At 38.5% G+C, this 23,562-nt stretch overlaps 1 protein-coding gene across 2 annotated transcripts; it reads left to right on the top strand.

The window, feature by feature from the left end:
* Positions 1-764: 764 nt before the first annotated feature.
* On the top strand, positions 765-3,693 carry LOC126628219 (histone H3-like centromeric protein CENH3). Of its 2 annotated transcripts, none has more exons than XM_050297831.1 (7): positions 765-1,101; positions 1,218-1,249; positions 1,613-1,655; positions 1,746-1,864; positions 2,305-2,379; positions 2,980-3,055; positions 3,408-3,693. In XM_050297831.1, the coding sequence occupies exons 1-7, from the start codon at positions 1,068-1,070 to the stop codon at positions 3,461-3,463; spliced, it is 435 nt and encodes a 144-aa protein (XP_050153788.1). In that variant the 5' UTR covers positions 765-1,067; the 3' UTR covers positions 3,464-3,693. The 2 variants fall into 2 exon arrangements, with proteins under 2 accessions (XP_050153788.1, XP_050153787.1); XM_050297830.1 differs by having other exon boundaries at positions 768-1,101; positions 1,212-1,249.
* The last annotated feature ends 19,869 nt before the right edge of the window (positions 3,694-23,562 follow it).

The following is a 23,562-nucleotide window of genomic DNA, read 5'->3' as shown; positions in this document are numbered from 1 at the left end:
TGTTATCTAACTTGAAAAGCATAAGATGGAAAAGTCGGGAGCTAAGCTTATTTTTTCCGATCTCCATCATGAGGGATGTGGTTACTTATTGACTAATCTACTTTTACCTTCAACTTATACAATATTTAGAAGTTGACGTCCCTTTTTTTTTTCTTTTTTTTTTTCAGTCAGCATATAATGAATCTAGTGAATTATCTATTTTAATCAAATCATCGCCACCAAGCAAGGCATTGGTATTTTGAAAAAGGAATTTTTACTAATGTCAATTGCATGTTAGCAGTTCAAACTGTAAATTCAACCAAGTCTCATGTGAGAGTCTCACATTGAGACTAAGAAAGTTTTGAATTATCTTTGCATGATTTCACTAATTTAAATGTTATAATATGAATGAATGAACTACACACTCACTGTTTCATGAGGCTTATTATATAGTATGTAAGTATTACAACATTAATAACTTAAAAATATCATGTGATAGTAATTCAAAATTTTCTACTGCAATAAGCTTACCACGTTGTGAATGCAAACGTTGAAAAAATTGGAATTGGATCCGCCCCAGACCTTAGTATCCGGAACCTAAGGATCAATATATCTGGGCCACTAATTGATGTGTAAAAGAATTCGTAGTTGTTGATTTGTGTGTGGTTGACCAACAAAATGAGTTAATAGAGACCGTCAAATTCAAATTTTGCAGCCCAGATGTGTTGATCCTCAGGCTCCGGACATTAAGATCTAGAGTGAATCCAATTCCTACCGTTGTCACTGTTGAAAAGACTTACCGTTTGACTCATGTCGTTTCGCACAACGTCCAAATGTTGCCGTTGGAGACGATTTTGCTGCGGTGGCTCCCAAATAATTCGTCCGGCGTCGTTTTATGCCTCACCGGCTGGAGCGGGAAGTTTTTTAAGGTTTTTTCACTTCAAATACAAAAATTCAGTAACTGAAATTTAAAGTCGGAGCCGACGACGCCTCTCTGGATCTGCAACAGTTAGAAACAATCAGCGAGACGACGTCGCTTCTTACACCAGCAAAGAAGCTCCTTCCTCCTCCTTCTCACCAAAACTTCAATGGCGAGAGTCAAACACACCGCCGGAAGAAAAGGCAAGAAAGCTACTCGCGCACAAACTGCTCTCTCTCTCTCTCCAATGTATGGATGTATGTGTATTTTGTTGACGATTGTGGTTTTTGAAACTAATTTTCTCTGCCTTCAGCTGCAGGCCGAAGCTCGGTGGCCTCACCTGCTCAACCGGTACTCTTTCTCTCTCTCTCCCTCTCTATCTTTCTCACTCTTCAATTTCTCGTTAGTTTCGGATTTTTCTTGTCCTAGGTTTGGTTACTGAGAAAATGTGGGAATGAGAATTGGGAGGAGGGGAATTGGGAGAAATTTGATTTGGAAAATTAAAAAATTATTAATTTTTTTTGCCTAAATTTCTTATTAGCCAAACGGTGCTTGACCCCTATCGTTATTTTCTCTGTTGTTTAATTTCTTGAAAATAGTAGGAAACTATTAAACTTGTCACTCATCTGTAATCTGGTGAAGACAATTCATATCTTTAAATCTGGCATTCCTAATGCGTTTTATTTTTACCCTTTTTGTTTCAATAAACTGAAGGAATCTTCTAGAGGCACGAGGAGGCCCGAGGCAAATCCGACAAGTATATATGTTTTCTTCATTGGTGCTGGTGGTGATGATGCTACAGTGGAAGTAAGTTGTTTCTGAATGATTATTGTTGTTATGTCTATAGGTCCAGGAACGCAGCAGAAGAAGCGGCGTTACAGGCCAGGAACAGTGGCTCTTCGGGAAATTCGTCACCTTCAGAAGACAGTTGAGATGATTATCCCAGCTGCTCCATTCATCAGAACTGTGAGTTCTTATCTCCCTGTTTGTTATACATACAGAATTGCACCCACACATGCATGTGCGCATAGATATACATGAGGGCGTGCACCGAAGGATAACCTGAAAAGAAATGTTGGGTAGTGTTATTGCTAGTTCTGGCAATTTTCTCTTCTCACAATCAAGAGAATGTATTTTTTTTGTTGGCATCGAAACCCAGAATCACAGATCCAATTTATTGATGTCGATTTGATTAGCTCATTTTGTATTGTATAAACAAGTTGACCTTGACATCTTTGCAATCTCAGAGTTAAGCTTTTTTTAGTGAGACTAGAATTGGATTGTGAAATGGAATGTGCTTCGTTTTTGTGTGGTTCACGTCTGGTGATGTTATCTATTAGATTTTAAGCACTAGTTATGCGCAAGGTTTGATCACACAAAGTTGACAATCTTTTATTTCCTTGTAGGTAAGAGAAATCACCAACTTTGTGTCTAGAGAGCCTAAGCGTTGGACGCCTGATGCTTTACTAGCAATTCAAGAGGTGAATATACGTTGTTATTTATTTTATGGCAAGTGAATTTAGTTGTATGTAAGAGATTAACCTTGCAAATGCTACTTTTCTTACCCCCACCTCCTCCTTTTCTGTCTGTTTGATAAACTGGTACGTTTCTGCATTGTAATTTCAGCGAGTTGTAGCATAATCTTTGTTTATCCATCCGTTAAAATATGCTGGCTGGATGAGTGATGATAATGCCATAAGTATCATTAACATCTATGGAAGTGCATTGGATGCTTCCTCAGCTGCCCATCTGCTTCTTGCCATGCTTTGATCACGCAATGCCATTGCTGTGCCAACCCATGATCTTTGAGGACTTACTCGTTCTATTGCAATAAAAACTGTTCCTGATAACAATCAGCAGTTTCTCGTTACCACCATTATTGTTCTACTTCGTCAAATCAACTCAACAAATGAAGCCTATAGAACGAATTGCTTGGACTTGGTTGCAGGAATTTTGTCTCGTTATCCCAATCCAAGCATACCATCTAACCATAACCCTCTAAATTGCAGTCCATCGGAGGAGTTACCATGAGTTATTTGAGACAAATCAGTCATGCCTATTGGAATTTTGTTCTTTTGCAGGCAGCAGAGGATTATGTCATTCAGTTGTTTGAAGATTCCAACCTCTGTGCAATTCATGCAAAGCGGGTCACTCTTAGTAAGCAAACTTGAGATCTATATCTGCATAATTAATTGTTATTTTCCACAAATCCCCCTAATGCTATGTAAATTTGCAAGCTGCGACTGATGCTTGTAGTGAGATTACACCTAAACAATGAAAAAAATTGCACTCTTTTGGGTAGTGGATTTTGACAAAACTCAATGGGGCTGTCCTCAGATGCACTATTACTTATTGTATGTCTTGGATTAACCGTCTGTTCACTGTTTCATCTTCGTCTGTTCACTGTTTCATCTTCCACTTCAAGTTTCAGTTAGTCTTTGACAGTTTTTACCGTTATTGTACAATATAATTGTTAACAAACCTGTTTCTTTTACTTTCGTATCCTCAGTGAAGAAGGATTTTGAGTTGGCTCGTCGGATTGGAGGGAAGGGGAGGATCTGGTGAGAGCATGACAACAGTAACTGACTCCATAATCACTGATCGTAACAATTTTAGAAACAGTCAGCATTTGCTCTCTCACAGTAGCTGTAATTTGTTTTTCTCGTTGTAGTTAGAAATTCTCAGAACTAGGAAGTAGGCAGATTTCATTCGCAGTAGTTCGAATCATCTGTATACCAACTGCCTGTGATTCTGGATTTCCATGTCAGATTTCAATGATAGGATGGTTATTGCAATTGGTGGACCGATCATTCATCGTTTTGGGATTAAAGTGTTATTCGAGTTGCGAATACATTATAAGTATTATTTAATTCGACATATATGGTAATTTTTGAAAGGATATTGTAACTTGGGTGCAAAGGTAACTTCTGTATAAACATATTTGCTGTATAAATGTAATTAAGCATACAAACGTGTTTAGAATATTTGGCAGAAAGTCCTGAGTTCCCCGCCAGCGCTATCCAACTCAAACCCTAATTAGCTGTACCAAACCTCTACGCCTCGACCCCCAATATTCTTCAAAACCTCATAACCGCAAGCGAGAAACAAACTCTTCTACAGATGCAGGCATTCGGGTTAACGCTTACAGGATAGAGCATTCCTCCCGGAGTTGAGAGGCACCATACCATAGCCAATGTCAAAGCCCAGATTAAGGATAAGGAGGGATACCGTAAGACCAGTAGTGTTATTTTGTTGGGAAGAAACTCGAAGATGGTAGACGCTGGCAGATTATGACGTCCAGAAAGAGTCCATTCTGCATTTGATTCTGCCCTTCAGGGGCGGCATGCAGATATTTGTGAAGAGCCGTACTGGCAAGACCATCACCCTTGAGGTTTGGAGGGAGCTCAGATACTATCGATAATGCATGACTAAGATACATGACAAGGAAGAGAGTCAGCCTGACCAACAAAGGCTCATATTCGTTTGAAAACAGCTGGAGGACGGAAGGACCTTGGCCGATTATAACATCCAGAAGGAGTCGACTTTGCATATAGTTCTACGTCTGCTTGGTGGAGTGCAGATTTTTGTTAAAACACTGAAAGGAATGACTATTACTCTCGAAGATTCAAGATAAAGAAGGAATCCCACCGACAAAGGCTAATTTTTGCTGGAAGCAGTTGGAGGACGGAAAGACTTAGGCAGATTGTAACATCCAGAAGGAATCCACCTTGCATTTGGTTCTTCGTCTGCGAGGTGGTATGCAGATCTTTGTTAAACTCTGACTGGGAAGGCAATCATTCTTGAGGTCAATGGACAATGTGAAAACTAAAATCCAAGATAAAGAGGGTACCCCGCCCGATCAGCAGAGACTCATTTTTGCTGGGAAGCAATTTGAGGATGGGCATACGCTAGGTGATTATAACATCCACAAAGTGTCTACCCTGCATCTCGTGCTTCATCTTCGTGGAGGCAGTGTTTAAATTGGATGATGTCTGTTAATATTTCTTATTTGGTTTTGATTTCTTTTTTATTCCCCTTTCAGCAGAAGGTGATTTAGAACATTAAGACACCTTTTTGCTTTGGTAGTGAATCAGTGATTCAGGATTCATGGTCTCATTGTTTCTAAGTCAAGTTTGTTTTGTGATGATCCTGCATTTTTTGACGTCGAATTGATTGATCGCATATAGATACGAGGATTGTTGGATAATTTTGTTTTCTTTGGTGTGTCGGGCACAAGAGTGTCATGTATGTTAAATTGAGTGGTTTGAGGGGTAGGCTTAAGTCGGTTTGAAGTTATTAAGTTGGGATGAAAACTTTGATAATGTGTGAGATTGGTTCTGCAGACGGCGAACTGATTTAAGTAGGGCTTAACGGGATAAGCTTGAATGCTGATGGCTTAGCAAATTCGTTCATGTTTTATCGTACAATCTCGATGGATGAATAGAGTTGATGCCGTTTAAGAATGTTGATGGCTTACCTTATATCCCACCATCCCATTATGGGCCTGTGGCAATGAGTTCACCAATCTCATCTCATATTTGTTTAAATTCCGGAAGGATAGTTCATGTGCCAGGTTCTAGTTCAAGCAGCCGTGTTCTTACGTTGTGTTGCTAATCGTCACATTTTTGCACTATGACATCTTTGGCATGTGATTGTTCTGTAGTCTTTTTTTTTTTCTTGTAATTTCCCTCCAATAGTGGACCTCGAAATGTGAACGAGGGATGAATTTATAACCTTCTAGTATGATTTTTATGTGGTTCGTTATCAACTTATTAGTTATAAAAATTAATCCTGATCTTGTTAGTTTTTTTGTCAATTACAGATGTGTATTTGTTGCTTGCTCTGTAAGTAATCACCTAGATTCATGGATTGGCTCAAAAGAAACTCATTTTCCAGAACGTTTTCCTGGTTTATTTCTTTATACATCTTTTTATAGCCTTGTTTGGCCGTGGGTTTTCATGTTTTGATACTGCATATCGGAAACTGGTATCCTATTCATGTAATTCTAGCTATAAGATTTTGATTCATTTAGTAAAGAACTTTGAAATGGGAAGGTCAGAATGGACATTCGACAACTGGTACCTGTTGAATCCCACATTGGCCGTAGTAAAAGATAGGCATCGAGACCTTTTTTAATAAACTCCACATCTGACAGATTGTGTAGGCGGTAATTACAAAGTTGGGGACATTATTGCTGCTGTTGGAATTGGGCCTTCGACCCTTCTCTCTAATAATTCTACAAGCTATCAAAGCTAGGGAGCGGGCATGGATTGTACTGCCATGTGATGGGTGAGCCCTCTAGGCCCCGCCAGTGATGGTAGGTCCCTTGGCTCCAAGTGGTTGCCAATGTGTGGATCTCGTGATGGGTGGGTCCCATAGACCCCGCTCAATGATGGTGGGTCCCTTGGCCCCCTTGGCTCCACATGGTTGTCGACGTGTGGATCTCCCACGTGTGACCCACTAATTGGGTACCACGTGAGGGGGGCGTGTTGAGTCCCACATCGGCCATAGTAAAAGATAAGTAATAGTTTAAATATCCTAACCCCACTCTAACTAACACCGAGACATTTTATGATAAAATTCAAGTGAGGGGGTGTGTTGGATCCCACATCAGCCATAGTAAAAGATAACGAATAGTTTATATATCCTATCCCCACTCTAACTAACACCGAGACATTTTATGATAAAACTCCACACCTGACGGATTATGTAGGTGGTAATTACCAAGTTGGGGATAGTATCGGTGTTGTTGGAATTGGGCCTTCGGCCTGTCTATTTGATAATTCTGCATGGTATGAAAGCTAGGGAGCGGTCATGTATTGTACTGGCACATGATGGGTGAGTCCCTAGGCCTTGCCAGTGATGGTGGGTCCCTTGGATCCACATGCTTGCTGATGTGTGGAACTCGTGATGGGTAGGTCCCTTAGGCCCTGCCGATAATAGTGGGTCCCTTGGCTCCACGTGGTTGCTAATGTATGGATCTTGTGATTGGTGCACTACAAGAAAACACGGCTTAGGTGGCGACAGACATTCGTCACATAAACAAGAAAATTTGTCACATTTGACTATATGTGAAGAAATTCTAGCATCACCACTTGCGTCACCTATACAGCGTCACCTATATTCCATGTGACGAATTTTATTTTCGCCACATTTTTTCAGTATACGTGTCACAACGTTCGTCACTTAATAACAATATGTGTAACAAATTATACATCACAAATTAACCATATGTGTGACGAATTATACATCACAAAATACAAAATTCTGTGACCTATTTTTTCATCTTGTATCAGGTTTATAAGTGATGATTTTGTAGTCACCCTATATGATACCAGATGATATAGTTTACACTAAGTGACGCTGAAAAGTCACATATTCCTTTGATATGTGGTGCAACTTACATCACATATGTTTAAATCAAATACCTTTTTAGAAATAATAACGACGAACTAATTGTTTTGTAATTTAGAATTGCAATTCATAACAATTATAAGGTAATACTTCACATTTTCATTAATCAACAATTAAAACACATAAGTCGAATACATTAACCAAATGTACATTCCAAAAATTAAAGTCATGGTGACCTATCTCAAAAGAGAAGTTTAAAACAGCTTGAGGTGCCTAACAAAAGACAGCTTGAGGTGCCTAACAAATGACAACTTGAGGTACCAACAAAGGAGAAGTCTAAGACAAAATAATCAAGAGTAGTAACACATATATATAGACATCTTGGGTACTAACAAATGACAAGTCCAAGGTACATTTAGGTGCTAACAAAAGAGGTGTACCATGTGCATACTTGAAACTAATTGCAAAAGACACAATATGGACATCATTCCTCTTCCAAATCATGTTCTTCCAGCTCAGGATACGCACTTTCACCCTTTGAAATATAACCATTAGATTCTGTAGAGTTGTTAGTCTTCTCCTGACTTGCAGCAAAAAATGCCTTGATTTTTGTGAACATATTTTCATCATCATTACGTAAATCCAATCAAGCTCTCAATTGTTCATTCTCTTGTTGCAATTTGAGGAAACCATCTGACAAAAGCTTGATCTGAGATCTCATATCAATAAACTCGGAACTTGATACCATAGAAGAAATGCAACCAGAGGCATCTATGCGAGGAAAAACACCTACACCATTAACTGATTTTCCCTTCCTCCAATGTTTTCAGCCATGATTCCAAACTCATCATCCAATGGCACATGTACGGAATTTGATGCTGTACCTCCAAGTGCTTCTTAGATCAGCTTCTCCCTCATTTCATCCTTCCTTTTCTTCATGTTATCCTTTCATAATTAAATAGAAACAATTCAGTTTCTTTCATTCCAAACATTTTAGCTATAATATGCTTAAGAAAACACAACACAACTTGACCACTTATATGTTATCCTTATCTAATGCAGAAGGAAATCACCATGCAAAACCTGTATGTAAACATGATTTGTAGTTTTTATTTGACTATGGATTAAATTGGACTAGGCACATACAATGTTTTTCTCAACAAGTAACAAAAGCAAAGTTAACATAAGATATATTGGTTGGACAAACAAGTAGTATCATGTCAATTTTGCATGTTCACTTCCAACTATGTTTCTTAAGTTGTATCTTGTCAATTGTAAAATTTTAATCTCCACTGCATTTGAAATGACAAAAATGAGTGGCCCATGAATGACTTACATATTTGTCTCAAGCAACATCATTGATCCACTGACCATTCTTATTTTTGTGAAGAACACCCAAATTGTCAATCACTGATAATGAATCTCCTTTCTGCTTAATAATGAAGATACAAACGTGAGAGTGCATAATGAGTATTATTAGTACCTTAATTTCATTACCTTGTGAGCTTTCCTAGCATGTTGGATGAATAGCCTTGCTCCTCCCTTGTGGTGATACTTCTGTTTCTTCCTATTATTAGCATTTTGCTTTGAAAGCTCCTACATTACACAAATGGTACATGACTAGCAAAAGAAGAGTTAGTATTGTAAAGGTGTACAATTTAGGAAGCTCCTACCTCCCAGACTTATATATATTCATATATTTGAGTTGTACATATTTGTTCAAATGCAATAGAATACCACTATCTAACTCTTTTCCAATCAATTAGAATCTAATTTTCATAAACACTATATCTAATGATTTTTGCTCTCATTCTCCTGTAGTCGTTCTCAAAATTTACCAAACTGAAATGTAGAACTAAAAGCAATGAATAGCCTAATAAATGCAAACAAGCTCTGCATTCAATTATGCCTAATACCAATAAAATACATGTAAATGCTTGTGAAGAAGCAGAGCTTATTTATCAATAAAATACATGTACAAGCTCTTCATTTTATACACACATACATATATACACATACATATATACACATACGTATATATATACATACATACATGAAAAAATCATTCTCTTTTTTAACCTTGTTAATTCTTGGACCAAAAACACCTGGAAATGAGATTGATGTGTATTTGTGCCCATTAGTTGACGAGCTTAAGGAATTGTGGGAAAATGGCTTTCAAACTCATGATAAGATGACTGAGAGTACATTTAATTTGCGTGGAGTTGTTATGTGGACCATTAATTTAGTTTATTCATAATAATTTCAAGCACTCACTTTTATATATTTATGTTTGATAATAGGTATTATTTGTGGTGCACTTATCTCATCCAAAGATAATTGAATATGTTGATAAGAAGAAGGCAAAGTTGTACTTTGTGTTTAAGCACCGGTTGTATAAGTACTACTTGTCATGTGAAACACCTACAAGAGGACGAGCTAATCTGTCAAATGATCGAATATGGAATGGGAGACCAAAGAGTCACTGGGACTGGCTATGCGATAATGTTTACACTACTACCCAATTTTTGGTATGCATGCTATACATCATTTCCTAATATATGTCCAAGTTAGATGCCAACCTTTTCTTATATAGTTGAACAACAATTTTTCTTATCACAAGTTGATTTTGTAATAAATGGAATGAGCATAGAACAGTGCATTTTTTATTCATTAAAAGCTAATATATAAGCATATATTAACTTTTACATGTATTTGTTGGTATTAATATATATAAGTTTGTGATAAATAATCGAATGTAGAGCTTGTGATAAATAAGCTTTGCTTCTTCACTGATGAGCTTATCTATATATATATATATATATATATATATATATATATGTATGTGTGTGTGTGTGTATGCATTTCCAAGGGGGCAGATTATATGGAAATATAACAATTGGCCACATATTGTACGGCTTACTTATATCTAAAAATGGAGTAAACCCGTCACTTGCAAGGCCCAATCTGACATTTCGTGGGTCTTAAGCAAAATCACGGTACATTTCGCTGATGTTTAATTGTGTTCGGATCATTAACTCTTTTATCCTTGTGCCCCCTCATGTCTTCACTCGTATGTCTCGACATGAACAACCTTTGTAGCCTGGGTTTAAGTAGAAAATATTGTGACACTTTTCTTGGACCCTTTATCTTTGCTCATAATAACTATTTTTATACCTTGGCTCATTACAAACTAGACATCTATCTTTCTTTTCATATTCTTTATAGAACAATACACAATCATAATAGCAAGCATGTATGTTCTCACACCCCAATCCAAGACTTTTCAATATCTTCTTGCACTCACGAAACGATTCGAGATCACTGTTTGGTTTGGGACACATCTTCTTCATCATTGCTAGCATCTTATCAATGGCCTTGTTTGTCATGTGATTATCAACTTTGTTGTGAATTAACTCCACAACATAAGATAAAACTGTATATTGATTGCATCCAAGGTATAGTTCCTCTTAAGCTTCACGAAGCAGCATATCATATAAGTATCAACATCTACCATAAAAGCATTGGTCATATCTCTGCCCCACATGGTATCTTGGACCCCCATTGTATCTTGATCATCATCATCATCATCATCATCATTATCATCATCATCATCATCCATTCTTCCAAATGCATCATCCATTCTTCCTTCCAAATGCATCATCCATTCTTCCAAATGCATCATCCATCATATTAAACATGTTGACATTAGAATTATTGATCGGCTTGTTGTTCGTAGACATCGAAGACTCTCCTTGCAATTGATTAATATGCTCACCATGATTTATCCATATATCATAATTCATATCCATACTAAAATTCAATAAATGGAGATGAACATCTTCAACTGAGTGAAAAAATATCTGTTATGACAAACTCTAAAAGGACCTAGTATATGATTATTCTGGTTCACATGGTGACAAGCACCGTCAATGAATGATTGGACCCCTTCTCTATATTTAGAACTAAGGTGATTTTGACAACGAATCAATTGTCTATCCATGACGTCAGATCACTTCAATACTAGTATTGGGCACAAACTTTGATACATTCTAATAGGTTGCTATAACAAATTTTTTAAAATTTGTTAAGATAGGTATATAATATAGCAAAGATGAATGCCAATAAAACAAAGAAAGCAAAGATAGGCATACAATATAGTAAAGATGAATTTCATATAACTGGAAATTCAAGATTAGCAAGATGCTAAAACAAAGAAAGCAGACCATTAAGCATTCGCACCCATCTAACTACAATTTATTTTTTATTTTTAAAAAAACATGCCATCTAAGTATTCATACCCACATTGTAAAACCTAATTTAGAAATATATATCAACATCATCCTAAAATTTAATTAAACAACAAAAATAGAAAAATCTTCTACCCCAATAACACGAGTGAGATTTCTACTGCTGGGTTTCCTTGTATCTTGAAAACTTAATACAAAAAATAAGAAAAAAATTCAAATTTTCACAGTTAAGACAAATTTACAAGAGAGAAATAAAGAAAAGTGCAGTAATTTCAAGAGACAGAGAAATTTTAGTACCTTTTGAGAATAAATTGGGAGAAAGGATAGCTGAGAAACTAGGTCTTCTTAAATCAAAGAGAGTAGAGTATGAGAGCAAGCAGCTGAGGTTTGAGGAAGAAGAAAGAGCAATGCAGTTGTGGCCACCAACAATCCGTCGTCGGCAAAGTTGAGAGACTAAGAGACGAAATGGGGTGGGAGTAGAATAGATGAGTTCTAATTGGGGCTTTTGATTTTAATTGTTTTTATGTTTTTTTTTTAATTTTTTCCCTCTGCCTTTAGTAAAACAAATGGTGATGAATTGACTTTTCCCACATACCTAGATGGCCTAATCTTAGGTTTTGTGAAGAACCCAATCTTTTTGTCATCGAGTGAAAACAATTGGGCGGCAAAATTTGGTGCCAAAAACTTGTGGGGAATTTAGGATTGCTATGTGATGAACAACATTCCAAAAATGTTTCGTATCCCACACTAGTATGTATGTGACGCTTTTTTAAAATTCCTCACTTATTATACTAAAATGTGATGAATTTATGGGTGTCACAGAAAATGTTGTCGCCCATTCCATGTTTTCTTGTAGTGGTGGGTCCTCTAGACCTTGCACGATGATGGTGGGTCCTTTGGCCCTTTTGACTCCACATGGTTGTCAATGTGTGGATCTCCCACGTGTGATCCACTAATTGGAGCCCACGACAGAAGACATGTTGAGTCATACATCGGCCATAGTAAAAGATAAGTAATAGTTTAAATATCCTAACAACACTCTAACTAACATTGAGGCCTTTTGTGATAAAACTCAGACCTGACAGATTGTGCATATGGTAATTACCAAGTTGGGGACAATATTGGTGTTGTTGGAAGTGGGCCTTCAACCCATTTCTGTAATAATTTTACATGGTATCAAAGCCAGGAAATGGGCTCGCACTATACTACTACATGATAGGTGGATCCCCTTGCCCTCGTGCCATAATGGTGGGTCCCATGGCCCCGCGTGTAAGGTGAGTCCCCTTGGTTCCACGTGATTACCGATGTGTGGATCTCCCGCGTGTGACCCACTAATTGGGTCCCACGTGAAGGGGTGTGTTGAATCCCACATCAACTGTAGTAAAAGATAACTAATAGTTTAAATATCATAACCCCACTCTAACTAACACCGAGCCTTTTGTGATAAAAACTCACACTTGACGAATTGTGCAGGTGGTAATCACCAAGTTGAGACAATATCGGTGTTATTGGAAGTGGGTCTTCAACCTGTTTCTCTGATAATTCTACAGTACCTGGGTAGATGGTGTATGATTGGACATCTTATTCGAAATTTCTCATATTCTTCACGTATCTCATATTCCGGAGTTTTTAGTTGTTAGATTTTTTGTCAAAAAGAGTACCTTGTGTGTTTTGAACATCTTATCCCAATAATTCCATTATACTTCACAGTATTTTATAATTTGAAAGTTTTAGCAGTTATATCTTAACCATTGTTATTTGCCCAAAAGTCTAACATCCACCAATTATCTTTTTGGATGACTCTTGCTCCTTCGGTATGTCCAAGACTCAAGTTTATTAGATAGTGATAAGCCTCTTTGTTTATCTTCTTCTTGGGTCTTCCATGTTGTCTAATATATAGAGGAGGCTGGATAGGCGGATTTTTAATGACCTCCCACATTGACATCCCATTCATTAGTTGGATCAAGTGTTCATATATTTCCAAGTACATGACCTTAGAATAACAAACATCCACAGTCTTCTGGCTTATCCCGCTTGTAATTAATGGCAGAAATGGCATGGCTGCATGGAAGACCAATGAGGTCAAATGCCCAACATGAACATGTACGTTCAGTCAAGTCAACAAGAAATTGGTCACCTCCTTCAGCATCCACTTGGAATTTAGTCCTACCAGACTATTAAGCAATGCATCGACCATTCTCTATTTTTGCAACCTCCAACTTTTTCTTAATCTTGGGGCACAAATCTCCAGGTTGTCTTATCATAATGTCTCTTCTCATTTGAATCTTTCTCATCAACATGGTATGAATGATCTGAAACATGGTTACAACTGGTTTCGACCTTGCCTTCACTATTATGGCATTGAAACTTTCACACAATTTGTTTAGCAACATTTCACACTTGGTATGCGTTTGAAAATAGAACCTACTCCAGTGAATGGCAGGTCTCTTCACGAACCAATCATATACATTTTCACTCAACAATCTAAGCTCCTCTATGGCTCTTCTAAAGTGTGGAATTGTAATGGTCTTGGCAAAAACCTATAAAGCATCCTTCAATGCCTTACCCTTAAGTTGTTCTCTATAGTTTGTGTACAAATGCCGCACACAAAACCTATGGTGACAATCGGGAAGAACCGCGAAGAGTGCAGGAATTAAACTCTTCTGCTTGTCAATAATGAATGTCTAACGATGCTGATTTATAATCCCAATATCCTCGGCCAGAATCTCTAAAAACTAAATCCCAAAATCTGTGTTCTCCATCTCGACAACTGCATAAGCTATCACCCAAGTTTCATCATTGGGATCTATCCCCACAGTAACCAACAATTGACCCGCATGTTGAGACTTCAAATGACAACCATCTAAACCAATCAAAGGTCTGCAGCCATGCTTGAAACCTTCCTTGCATGCACCTAAACACGCATACATCTTTTGAAACCTTCCTTCAACTAACTTTATCTTCACAGTGCTCCCCGGGTTTGTCTTTTTAATTTCCTCGCCAAAATCCCACAATCTTGTGTATTGTTCAGAATGCTTACCCTCTATAATCTTCATAGAAGCAACCATAGCCCTATAAGCTTTCATCTTAGAGCAACTATGTTTCCATTCAGCTACAATGGTGTCCATAAAAGACTCAATATGCCATGTTAGATTAAGTTGGATCATTTCCAAGTACTGCTTAGTAAGCCAAGACTATTTCATATTCCTATTCATCCATAATCTACCACATGTGTGGTAATCCAAAATCTTCTTTATCTGCATGTTGTTTTAATTGCGCATCTTCCCACACTTGACAAGCCACGGACAATTTTCTTTGCACGTTGCATCAACCTTGAACTTCTCATTCTGTGGAAAATGGACATCCCTATACCCATTTATCATAGAGTGCATAACTACTGCCTTTTTGAATTGTGCGACATCCTTAAATATCAACCTTAAGGACAAGTGTGGGTTCTTTATGTCAGTCTTCTTATTAAACTCATGATAATGCTCACTGTTGCTTGGACCACCGTCTTCATTTTCATGCACACTATGAAGGCCATCCGAATTGTAATCCGACTTACCAACAAGATCTACATCAATCTCTTCTTCAAATTCTTCCCTTTGTTGCCGAGATCCCTTCCCAGATTGTGGGTTATTTTGTTCCTTAATGCTAGCCAACACTGCATCCTCATGTGCATCCACATTATCATCTACAAACTTCATAAACTGTAAGTGATATTCATCAACATAATTCTTCTTCTACGAAGTCACTGTCATTCTCATCTTCTGCTTCCGCTCCTTCATCACCCACTCATTCATCCTCCACTCCTTCATCCTTTACCCCTTCATCAACCACCCCTTCATCAACTACCATTTCATCAGACACTCTTTCACCCACTACTTCATCACCAACTACTCTATTACCCCTTTCATCAAGCACTTCTTCAACAACTTGAGTCACACATTGGGAAGGCACACTACATTCACCACCAAGGCCAATGACTGGATATTGTATAGCTAGCTTGCCTTTTCCTCTATTCACTTGCACTGGCCTTTCCTCTATCAAATTACACTGGTCATCATCATCACCATCAAGTTCTTCAATAACCATCATACTCTGAGCAACTGATTCAAATGACTTCATAAACTTCATCTCTTGAGAGACACATTCTTCAGGTGTTATCTTCTCAATATACACATCAATTAGAGTGTAGTTTGGCACAAATTTGCACATGTTGATAACATCTGAATTTGTCATCAAAGGCTTCAACCCATTTCGAATTTCCATCCCTGGTAACTCATGAAGACATTCTCATATCCTAGTTCTTCAACCATATTGTCAACATTGAGCAATGACATGAAATCTTTGTCACAGTAGTCAAAGAAATCCACCTTCCCTCCAACATAGAAGTCTTCACTGAGTTGTCCACCGTGATACATTTTGATTGTGAATAGTTCATTGTTCCTTGAAATTGCAGCATAAAAAACCCTATTATAAACTGATGAAACCCTAATTTCTGCTTAAAAAATTCCTATTTTAAAGTGATGAAACCTAAATTTCAAAACCCAGGACCACAAAACAATTCACAGATAAAGACACACCACAAATAACAATGTGGTGTCCTAGATAAAGGCATAAATAAAGCATCATACCACAGATAAAGGTATAAACAAAGCACTACCAAACATATATAACCCACAAGCTTTTTTCCAACATGATTAAATAAGGACAAAAGTCCTCCATTAACTGACAACACCAAACAATTTTTAGTTCCCTACCATTTTCGAACAAAGCAATTTAAAATTAGGAAATATATATCCAAAATTACAAAGTACACACAATTTCAAATCCCCAACATTTTCGAACACTCCAACCATTTTCGAACAGTCCAAGCTTTATCGAACAACACAAAATAAAGAAATAAAAAAGCACGAACCGTATGTTGGGAATGGATCTAACGGATCCTCCCTCCTTTCCCAGGTCATTTTCAGCCTTCGACTTCGAATCCTTCACTTCAAAGCACTTTATTATCGTTGCAATTAGGAGTTGGTTATGGGTTGTGGGTTGCGGGTCACGGGTTAAGGGTTGTTATAGGTAGTGGGTACGACGTCGATAGGAAATCGACGGGTAGAAAGTGATGGAAATTAGGTTTCGCAACATAGGCTAGGGTTACCAGAACTTCGTCCTTCTTGATTCTGGGTTTGGGAATGGTGGTGTACTCGATGATAGTGGGGTTGCATTGGTTAGTGGGATGGGAAAAGTGGGTTAGAGATTCAAGAAACCTTTTAATTTTAAATTTGCCATGTTGTCAGTCCACGTGGTTCCATGTGGACTATATAAAATTCCACGTGTGCAAGTTTTGGAGGGAGTGGGCTGACGTGTAACGGGGTCCACTAATGCCACGTCAGCATTTAACAGACTAATGGACGAAAAATCTAACGGATGTATTATTTTGCAATAAAATGGTACGTGATTTATGAAAGTGAAGTGTTTTAAAGTTGTTGTATGGGGTTGTAATATACTTCAAACCTGAGGGGTTATTATGTAATTTACCCTTGAATGAATTTATGAACAAAGCTTGGCTCTTTATCTTAGTCTCCTTCTCTAATTGTGCTGGTCCCCCATCAGCTAGGTAAGATTTTGTGACAGGATTCCACAATATATAATTTATTTGTGTTCATAAATTTAATCAGAGCTAAGCTCCCACCATATATAAATGCAAAGTGGCTTCTTCAATATATGTCGCTGCTGGTTGGCATGAACTTTTATGATTCAAGCTGGTAAGCCTTGAATTCCATGACCTAATTAAACTACCAAATCCTCTATTGATAAAGCCATGAATTGGTCCACCTCAAAGTCTTTTCTGATCAATGATTGTGACTGGTTTTTCTTCATGTATATGTATTTTGATCAATGATTGTGACTGGTTTTTCATCATGTATATATGTTTCTTTCTTTTTTATTTGATTTCAATAATGAGAAGATACGCAAAAACATGTATGTAAGTTATGATTGAATTTTTATCAGTGTCGGCATTCATACAGTTCTCTAGTTTTGCCCAACCAATCCGTAGTTGCTGATAAGTTCATGATGAGCCAATAAATGCATGGACCAAGGGGTATTGGAAATAATTTTTCAACATTTGTTTTCACCTTCTGATCATGTTTATTTATAATCCATAAATATTTTTTTGTTTCATTAAACATTAAGGCAAAAAATAAACAACAGTATTGAGTGAGACAAATACTGTGTGAATATCATTTCTTATATAAATTATATGCACGATATTTTTTACTTAATTTTAACCTCTCAAAGTAGGGATTTGAGCATTGCTCGAAAGATCTTGAGGAGGATTTGAGCACTGATCGAGGGAGCTCGAGAGACTTGTGCTTTCTTTTAACTGTTTTTTATGTGCTTTAATAATAATTAGCTGTAAAATGTAGCCGTTGTGTGTTTGATAAAATTAATTTTAAAAGTGATGCGAGTAAGAAAAGGAAAAGCAAAGCGTTTAGTAAATTTTAACGTAAAAGTGCTAAAATTGTATATAATAACAAAAATGGACATTATTGACGGTCGTGGTGACAATAGTTGGCTGGGGCAATGGTGGTGATGACAACAACAATGGTGGAGGTATGGTGGTGGTGCCTATAGTAGAGTGTGGACGTTGGAGTATAGAGGTAGGAATGGTGCCAACGACACTTGGTGTGGCTGCGTTGTTGGCGGTGGTGTTTGAAAGATGGTGGTGGTGATGATGGTGATGGTGTGAGGTTGGTGGTTATAATTGTAGATGGTAGCAATGATGGTGGTGGTGGTGGAGACGATGGGAGCGGTGGTGGGGATGGCAAAGGCAATGTTGGGGGTATGGTGGTGATGGTGGAGTACGGTGGTTAGGGTGCAAAAGTAACAATGGTGATAGAGGTGAGGGTAGTGGTGGCAAAGGTGGTAGTTGTGGTGATGGTGGCAGTGGCGGCAATGATAATGGTGGTAATGCATGCGGCGGTGGTTGTGATTATGGTGGTAGTCGTCATGATTGTGGTCATGGTGGTGGTGGTGCATGGTTGTGGTTATTGTGGCAATAGTTATGGTTGTGTGGCGGTGGTGGTGGTGATTATTGTGGTAGCAACGGTAATGATAACGATGGTGGTGGTTGTGTACGATTAGTGGTTATAGTTGAAGGTAGTAACAGTCACTTTATTCTCTTCTCCATTGGAAAAAATGTGTGTAAAAGGATAAATAATGTCATTTAAAAAAAAACTAAAAAGGATATTGCAAGAAGGTCTGGGCTACGAAGGCGACAAAGGAGAAGTGGGTTTTGCTCTTGAGGGACAACTAAATTTCACTCCTTTGTTCTCCACTCTAAAGTTCACTCCTTTTTCTTCTTGAGAAATTATATTCATACAACCCAAATTACTTGTCCCACACTCTTTATTTTTTAAATATTTTTTAGATATTCTACACATCACTAACACTTGATAAAAAAATATTAAAAAATAAAAAAGGTGTAAGGGAAGTAATTTGGGATGTGTGAATATAATCTATATTCTTCTTTCCCTTCTATAGACCAAAAAATCACTCAAATCCCATGCTTCTTCCGAACTCAGCAACCAAGATTCAAATATGCATAAGGAGTTTCAGTCAAATAAGGAAACCCTCAGTCAATTGAACCACATTCACTTCACCAAAGAACCCACATTTATCCAACTTTTTCCTTCTATTTGTTGGACTAAATTTTGTGCTGAAAAACAAGAACAATCATGTGTGGAGGAAAACATTGAAGATAGGGAAGCGTAGAGCAGCAAAACCATTTGGGTTATGAGAGTCTTTGGATTTGTTTTGTTAAAAGTTATAGTATTAAGGGTATATTAGTACTTTCATATCAACTTTTGGTTATAATTATCATAAATTTTGAAAGTTGGCTTTCGATTATTTTTCCAAATTTCCCTAAAAGTTATGTTTTTTCTTATCAATTGAAATTGCATTCATAATCCAACCATAAACGATCAATACAACTTCAAGAGGGTGTATGCAGTATCTTAAAAATATGATCTTCCTCCAACCACATCCACAAAAATCAATAAACATCTACCGCATAAAGCCAACAGGCTAAGCGATTATGTGCTTTGTTAGATTTCTTCTAGTCCAAGCATTTGGATTGTTCATATGTGCCACAAAACTATAGGCCAACATATTCATGTTCCCCTTTATGCCACACTACAACATTTCTTCCTTAAAACGCGACCAATGATTTTCTTTGTTAGTAAAGCAACTACATAACTTCTAATTTCTATCCCTGAACATTGTTGATTCACAAAACTAGAGGTCTTGGAACAACGTAAATCCGACCGTGAATTTGCAAGAAATGTAAATAACACAAGATGTATCATGATTCACCCCAATCTTTGGGCTACGTCCACACTGATATTGTATTTCTGAGGGAGAGATAGCTCTGAATATGAGAGTGAAAGCTTTGAGAGAGCTTAGAGCTTAGGGGATGTGAGGAGGCTTCTGAGCCCTTCCGGTTTGTGAGGGTGAATAGGCATTTTTATATAATAAGGGCTCCTCCCCTTTTTACATATTTGCCCCTTTTTTATTACATAATTACATTTGAGTCCCCTGAGTATTTATACGGAGCCCCTAAGTATGGTATAAACAGTAGTCCCCCAAGTCTTCAATCAAGAGAGTCTTTTGGCTGGAAACTTGAAATTCAGTCCATGTGTGGGCCAAAGTATCTAGATGTCATCTTGAACTGATATTGGATATAAGGCGGTGCTCAAAGTGAAATGATGCTCAACTAGAAGTAGTACATGTTGCTAGGCTACTCTGCTTGCAGCTTATGTTGCCTTGGTTGGCTCGGCTTGTGGCGTTGAAGGTGAGGGAGTCCCTTTTATAGAATAAGGGCTCGCTCCTCAATACATAAGTGATGGGTTAGGAGTGATGCTCGAGATGAAATGGTTGCTCAGCTGGCGGCGATGCTCTCTAATGAAAGTGAGGGAGTCCCTTTTATAGAATAATGGCTCGCTCCTCAACACATAAGTGATGGGCTAGAGTTGATGATCTCTAATGATGGTGAGGGAGTCCCTTTTATAGAATAAGGGCTCGCTCCTCAATATATAAGTGATGGGTGCTTTCTAATGAAAGTGAGGGAGTCCCTTTTATAGAATAAGGGATCGCTCCTCAGTACATAAATAATGGCCTAAATCCCCCAAGTATTTTTCATGAGGCCCAGTTGAGGCCCAATATATGGTACATAATGTAGTCCCTCAAGTCTTCGGTCTTCGGTCAATAGAGTCTGTTTGCTGGAGACTTCAAATTGAATCCATGTATGGGCCGAAGTGGCGGTTGTTTGGAAGCAGTATTTGTATACCTTGCACTGAAGCTTTATAGGTGAAGCTTTGCAGGTGAAGGTTTGAAGCTAGAGCTCTGTAAATGAAGCTTTTGAAGCTAGAGCTCTGTAAATGAAGCTTTCGAAGCTGGAACTTTTGTAAATGAAGCTTTTGAAGTTAGAGCTCTATAAATGAAGCTTTTGAAGCTAGAGCTCTGTAAATGAAGCTTTTGAAGCTGATTGGCATAAGTGATGCTCATGAATGTTTATGTTGATTGACATGAGTGATGCTTATGGATGTTGACATGAGTGATGCTCATGAATGTTAACATGAGTAATGCTCATGAATGTTGACATGAATGATGGTCATGAATGTTTATGTATGATTGACATGAATGATGCTTATGAAATGTTTATGTATGATTGACATGAGTGATGCTCATGTATAATTTGAAGTACTGGACGTACTTTTGATCACCTGGTTGGCGATAATAGCGGCGAGGTGCCGAATAATTTTTTATAGTACTGGGCGTACTTTTGGTCATCTGGTTGGTGATAATAGCGGCAGGGTGCCGAATAATTTTTTGTAGTACTGAACGTACTTTTGGTCACCTGGTTGGTGCTATTTTGGGCTTATGGGCTTTCACCCTCCACACAACATTCCACCCCTTTTATTTTGGGCTTTGCCGTTTTTTTTTTGTTTTTTTATTACCATCTGAAGGGGTTATACAGATGTCTCCGAAAAATAAATTACATCATACATCTGCCAAGAAAAGTAAATCACATCATTCTGGTGGGGTGTTTATTCCTTGCTTTTGCTTTTCTTTTTTCAGAAAAGAGGAGCATGCATGATTCAGAAGTTGGTGGTCAACAGTTGGTTTTCAGAAAATGGGCAAGTTCATGATGAAGAATCTTATCTTGTCCCTTTGCCCATGTTGTCCATGACCCAATCACTGCTGGCCTTGACCCCAGCCCTGACCGACTCAGAGAGCTCAAATGAGGAAATGGAAGCAACCACAAGGGCAGCACACGATGATTCAGCATAGGATCCAAAAAGATCAGATCCCATGCCATCTATATCTTCACCATTGTCTCCGACATTATCAGCTATCACAGCTGGGTTCCTTGGGTCATCCTCAGGAATATTTCTTTCAACCTTGCCGACAAGATCTGCATTGACATCAGCAGCTTTGGTATATATGCCTCCCATATCTCCGGCAGCTCGACCCATGATTGAAGTCGTCGCCGTCGAACCCATCAACACAATTGCATTGGTACCCGTCCGTCCTCTTACCGAGCTTTACCCGAGTACACGTGGCATTCGGATCGTAGTCGTAGAGTCCATTCTCGACACGGCGACTCCGCTGGAAGAAGTGCAGGTGAGTTGATATGCTTGAAAACTCCAATGGTTGCTGGAACCACGCTGGAGACCTGATTGAATGAAAGGTTGACGAGCTGGAGTCTTGAGTCGCCGGAACCAAAAGTTGATTTTCCAACGTCTTCACAGGCAAACGTAATATTCTGAGCTCCAAGGTTTCTGGCATACCTCACCGACTCTGTCACGAGTTTGAGAACTTGGTCGGTAGTCTTGTTTAACTTATACTTCATATGGATTTCGCTGGTCGATATGGATATGCATGGGCGCGTCGCGTCCTTCACCGACTCTCATATAGCGTCGACGTCGCCACGAACGTACCTACAATATGCAGATATGACAGGTACGTAGCTGCACTTATCAACATGGCTTCCAACCTCTTTTGCTATCAGCTTCACTGTCTCCCAATCATATTTGGACAAAGCCGGGAACCCCGCCTTGATCACATCCACTCTTAGCTTTGCCAGCTGGTGTGCAATGGCCAGCTTTTCTAGCCGAGTCATGGACGCCCCCGCAACTTGTTTGTCCTCAAGATGGCGCGTTGTTGTGAGAGAGGGAAAAGTGACGAGGGTTTGGGCAAAAGGGTCCGTTTGGAGGATTCGAAAGGCCTGGCTTTGAAGCTGGGGGAGGTGGAGGAAACATCAAAGTGAGCGGAGACAGAAGCTGAGACCATGCTTGCTTTCTCAACCGAGAGAGAGAGAGAGAGAGACGAGGGCTTTGTGTTTGTGTCTCTGTGTGGGTTTTCTGGAAAAGCTCAAGGAAGGAGTTTTTGCAGTTTCACGGTGGTACGATGAAAAAAATGAAAGAGAGTCGATTTAGTTTTTCGTGTCGTTTTCCACAGACGGCGCCAAATGTTGATGCACAAAACCGGAGGTCTTGGAACAACGTAAATCCGATCGTGAATCTGTAAGAAGTGTAAATAACACAAGATATATTGTGGTTCACCCCAATGTTTGGGCTATGTCCACACTAATATTGTATTTCTGAGGGAGAGATAGCTCTGAATATGAGAGTGAGAGCTTTGAGAGAGCTTAGAGCTTAGGGGATGTGAGGAGGCTTCTGAGCCCTTCCGGTTTGTGAAGGTGAGGAGGCCCTTTTATAAAATAAGGGCTCCTCCCCTTTTTACATATTTGCCCCTTTCTTTATTACATAATTACCTTTGAGTTCCCCGAGTATTTATACGAAGGCTCTAAGTATGGTATAAACAAACACAATTTTGTTTTCCCTCCTGAATCCTATACCCCCCCCAGCTGCAAGGTCGTGGTCCAATTGGTCGTTTGTTGCAGGAGGTTAATGCCATAAAAGTGTCTTTCCCTATCACTAATATTTTTTTTATATGTATCTCTCTCATTTCTCTATAATTAATCACTTCTCCCCCGTA

This window comes from Malus sylvestris, chromosome 7 (assembly GCF_916048215.2).
Source record: "Malus sylvestris chromosome 7, drMalSylv7.2, whole genome shotgun sequence".
NCBI lineage: Eukaryota > Viridiplantae > Streptophyta > Magnoliopsida > Rosales > Rosaceae > Malus > Malus sylvestris.
Note: the sequence above shows the minus strand (reverse complement) of the source record. Positions and strands in the feature narration are given on the sequence as shown.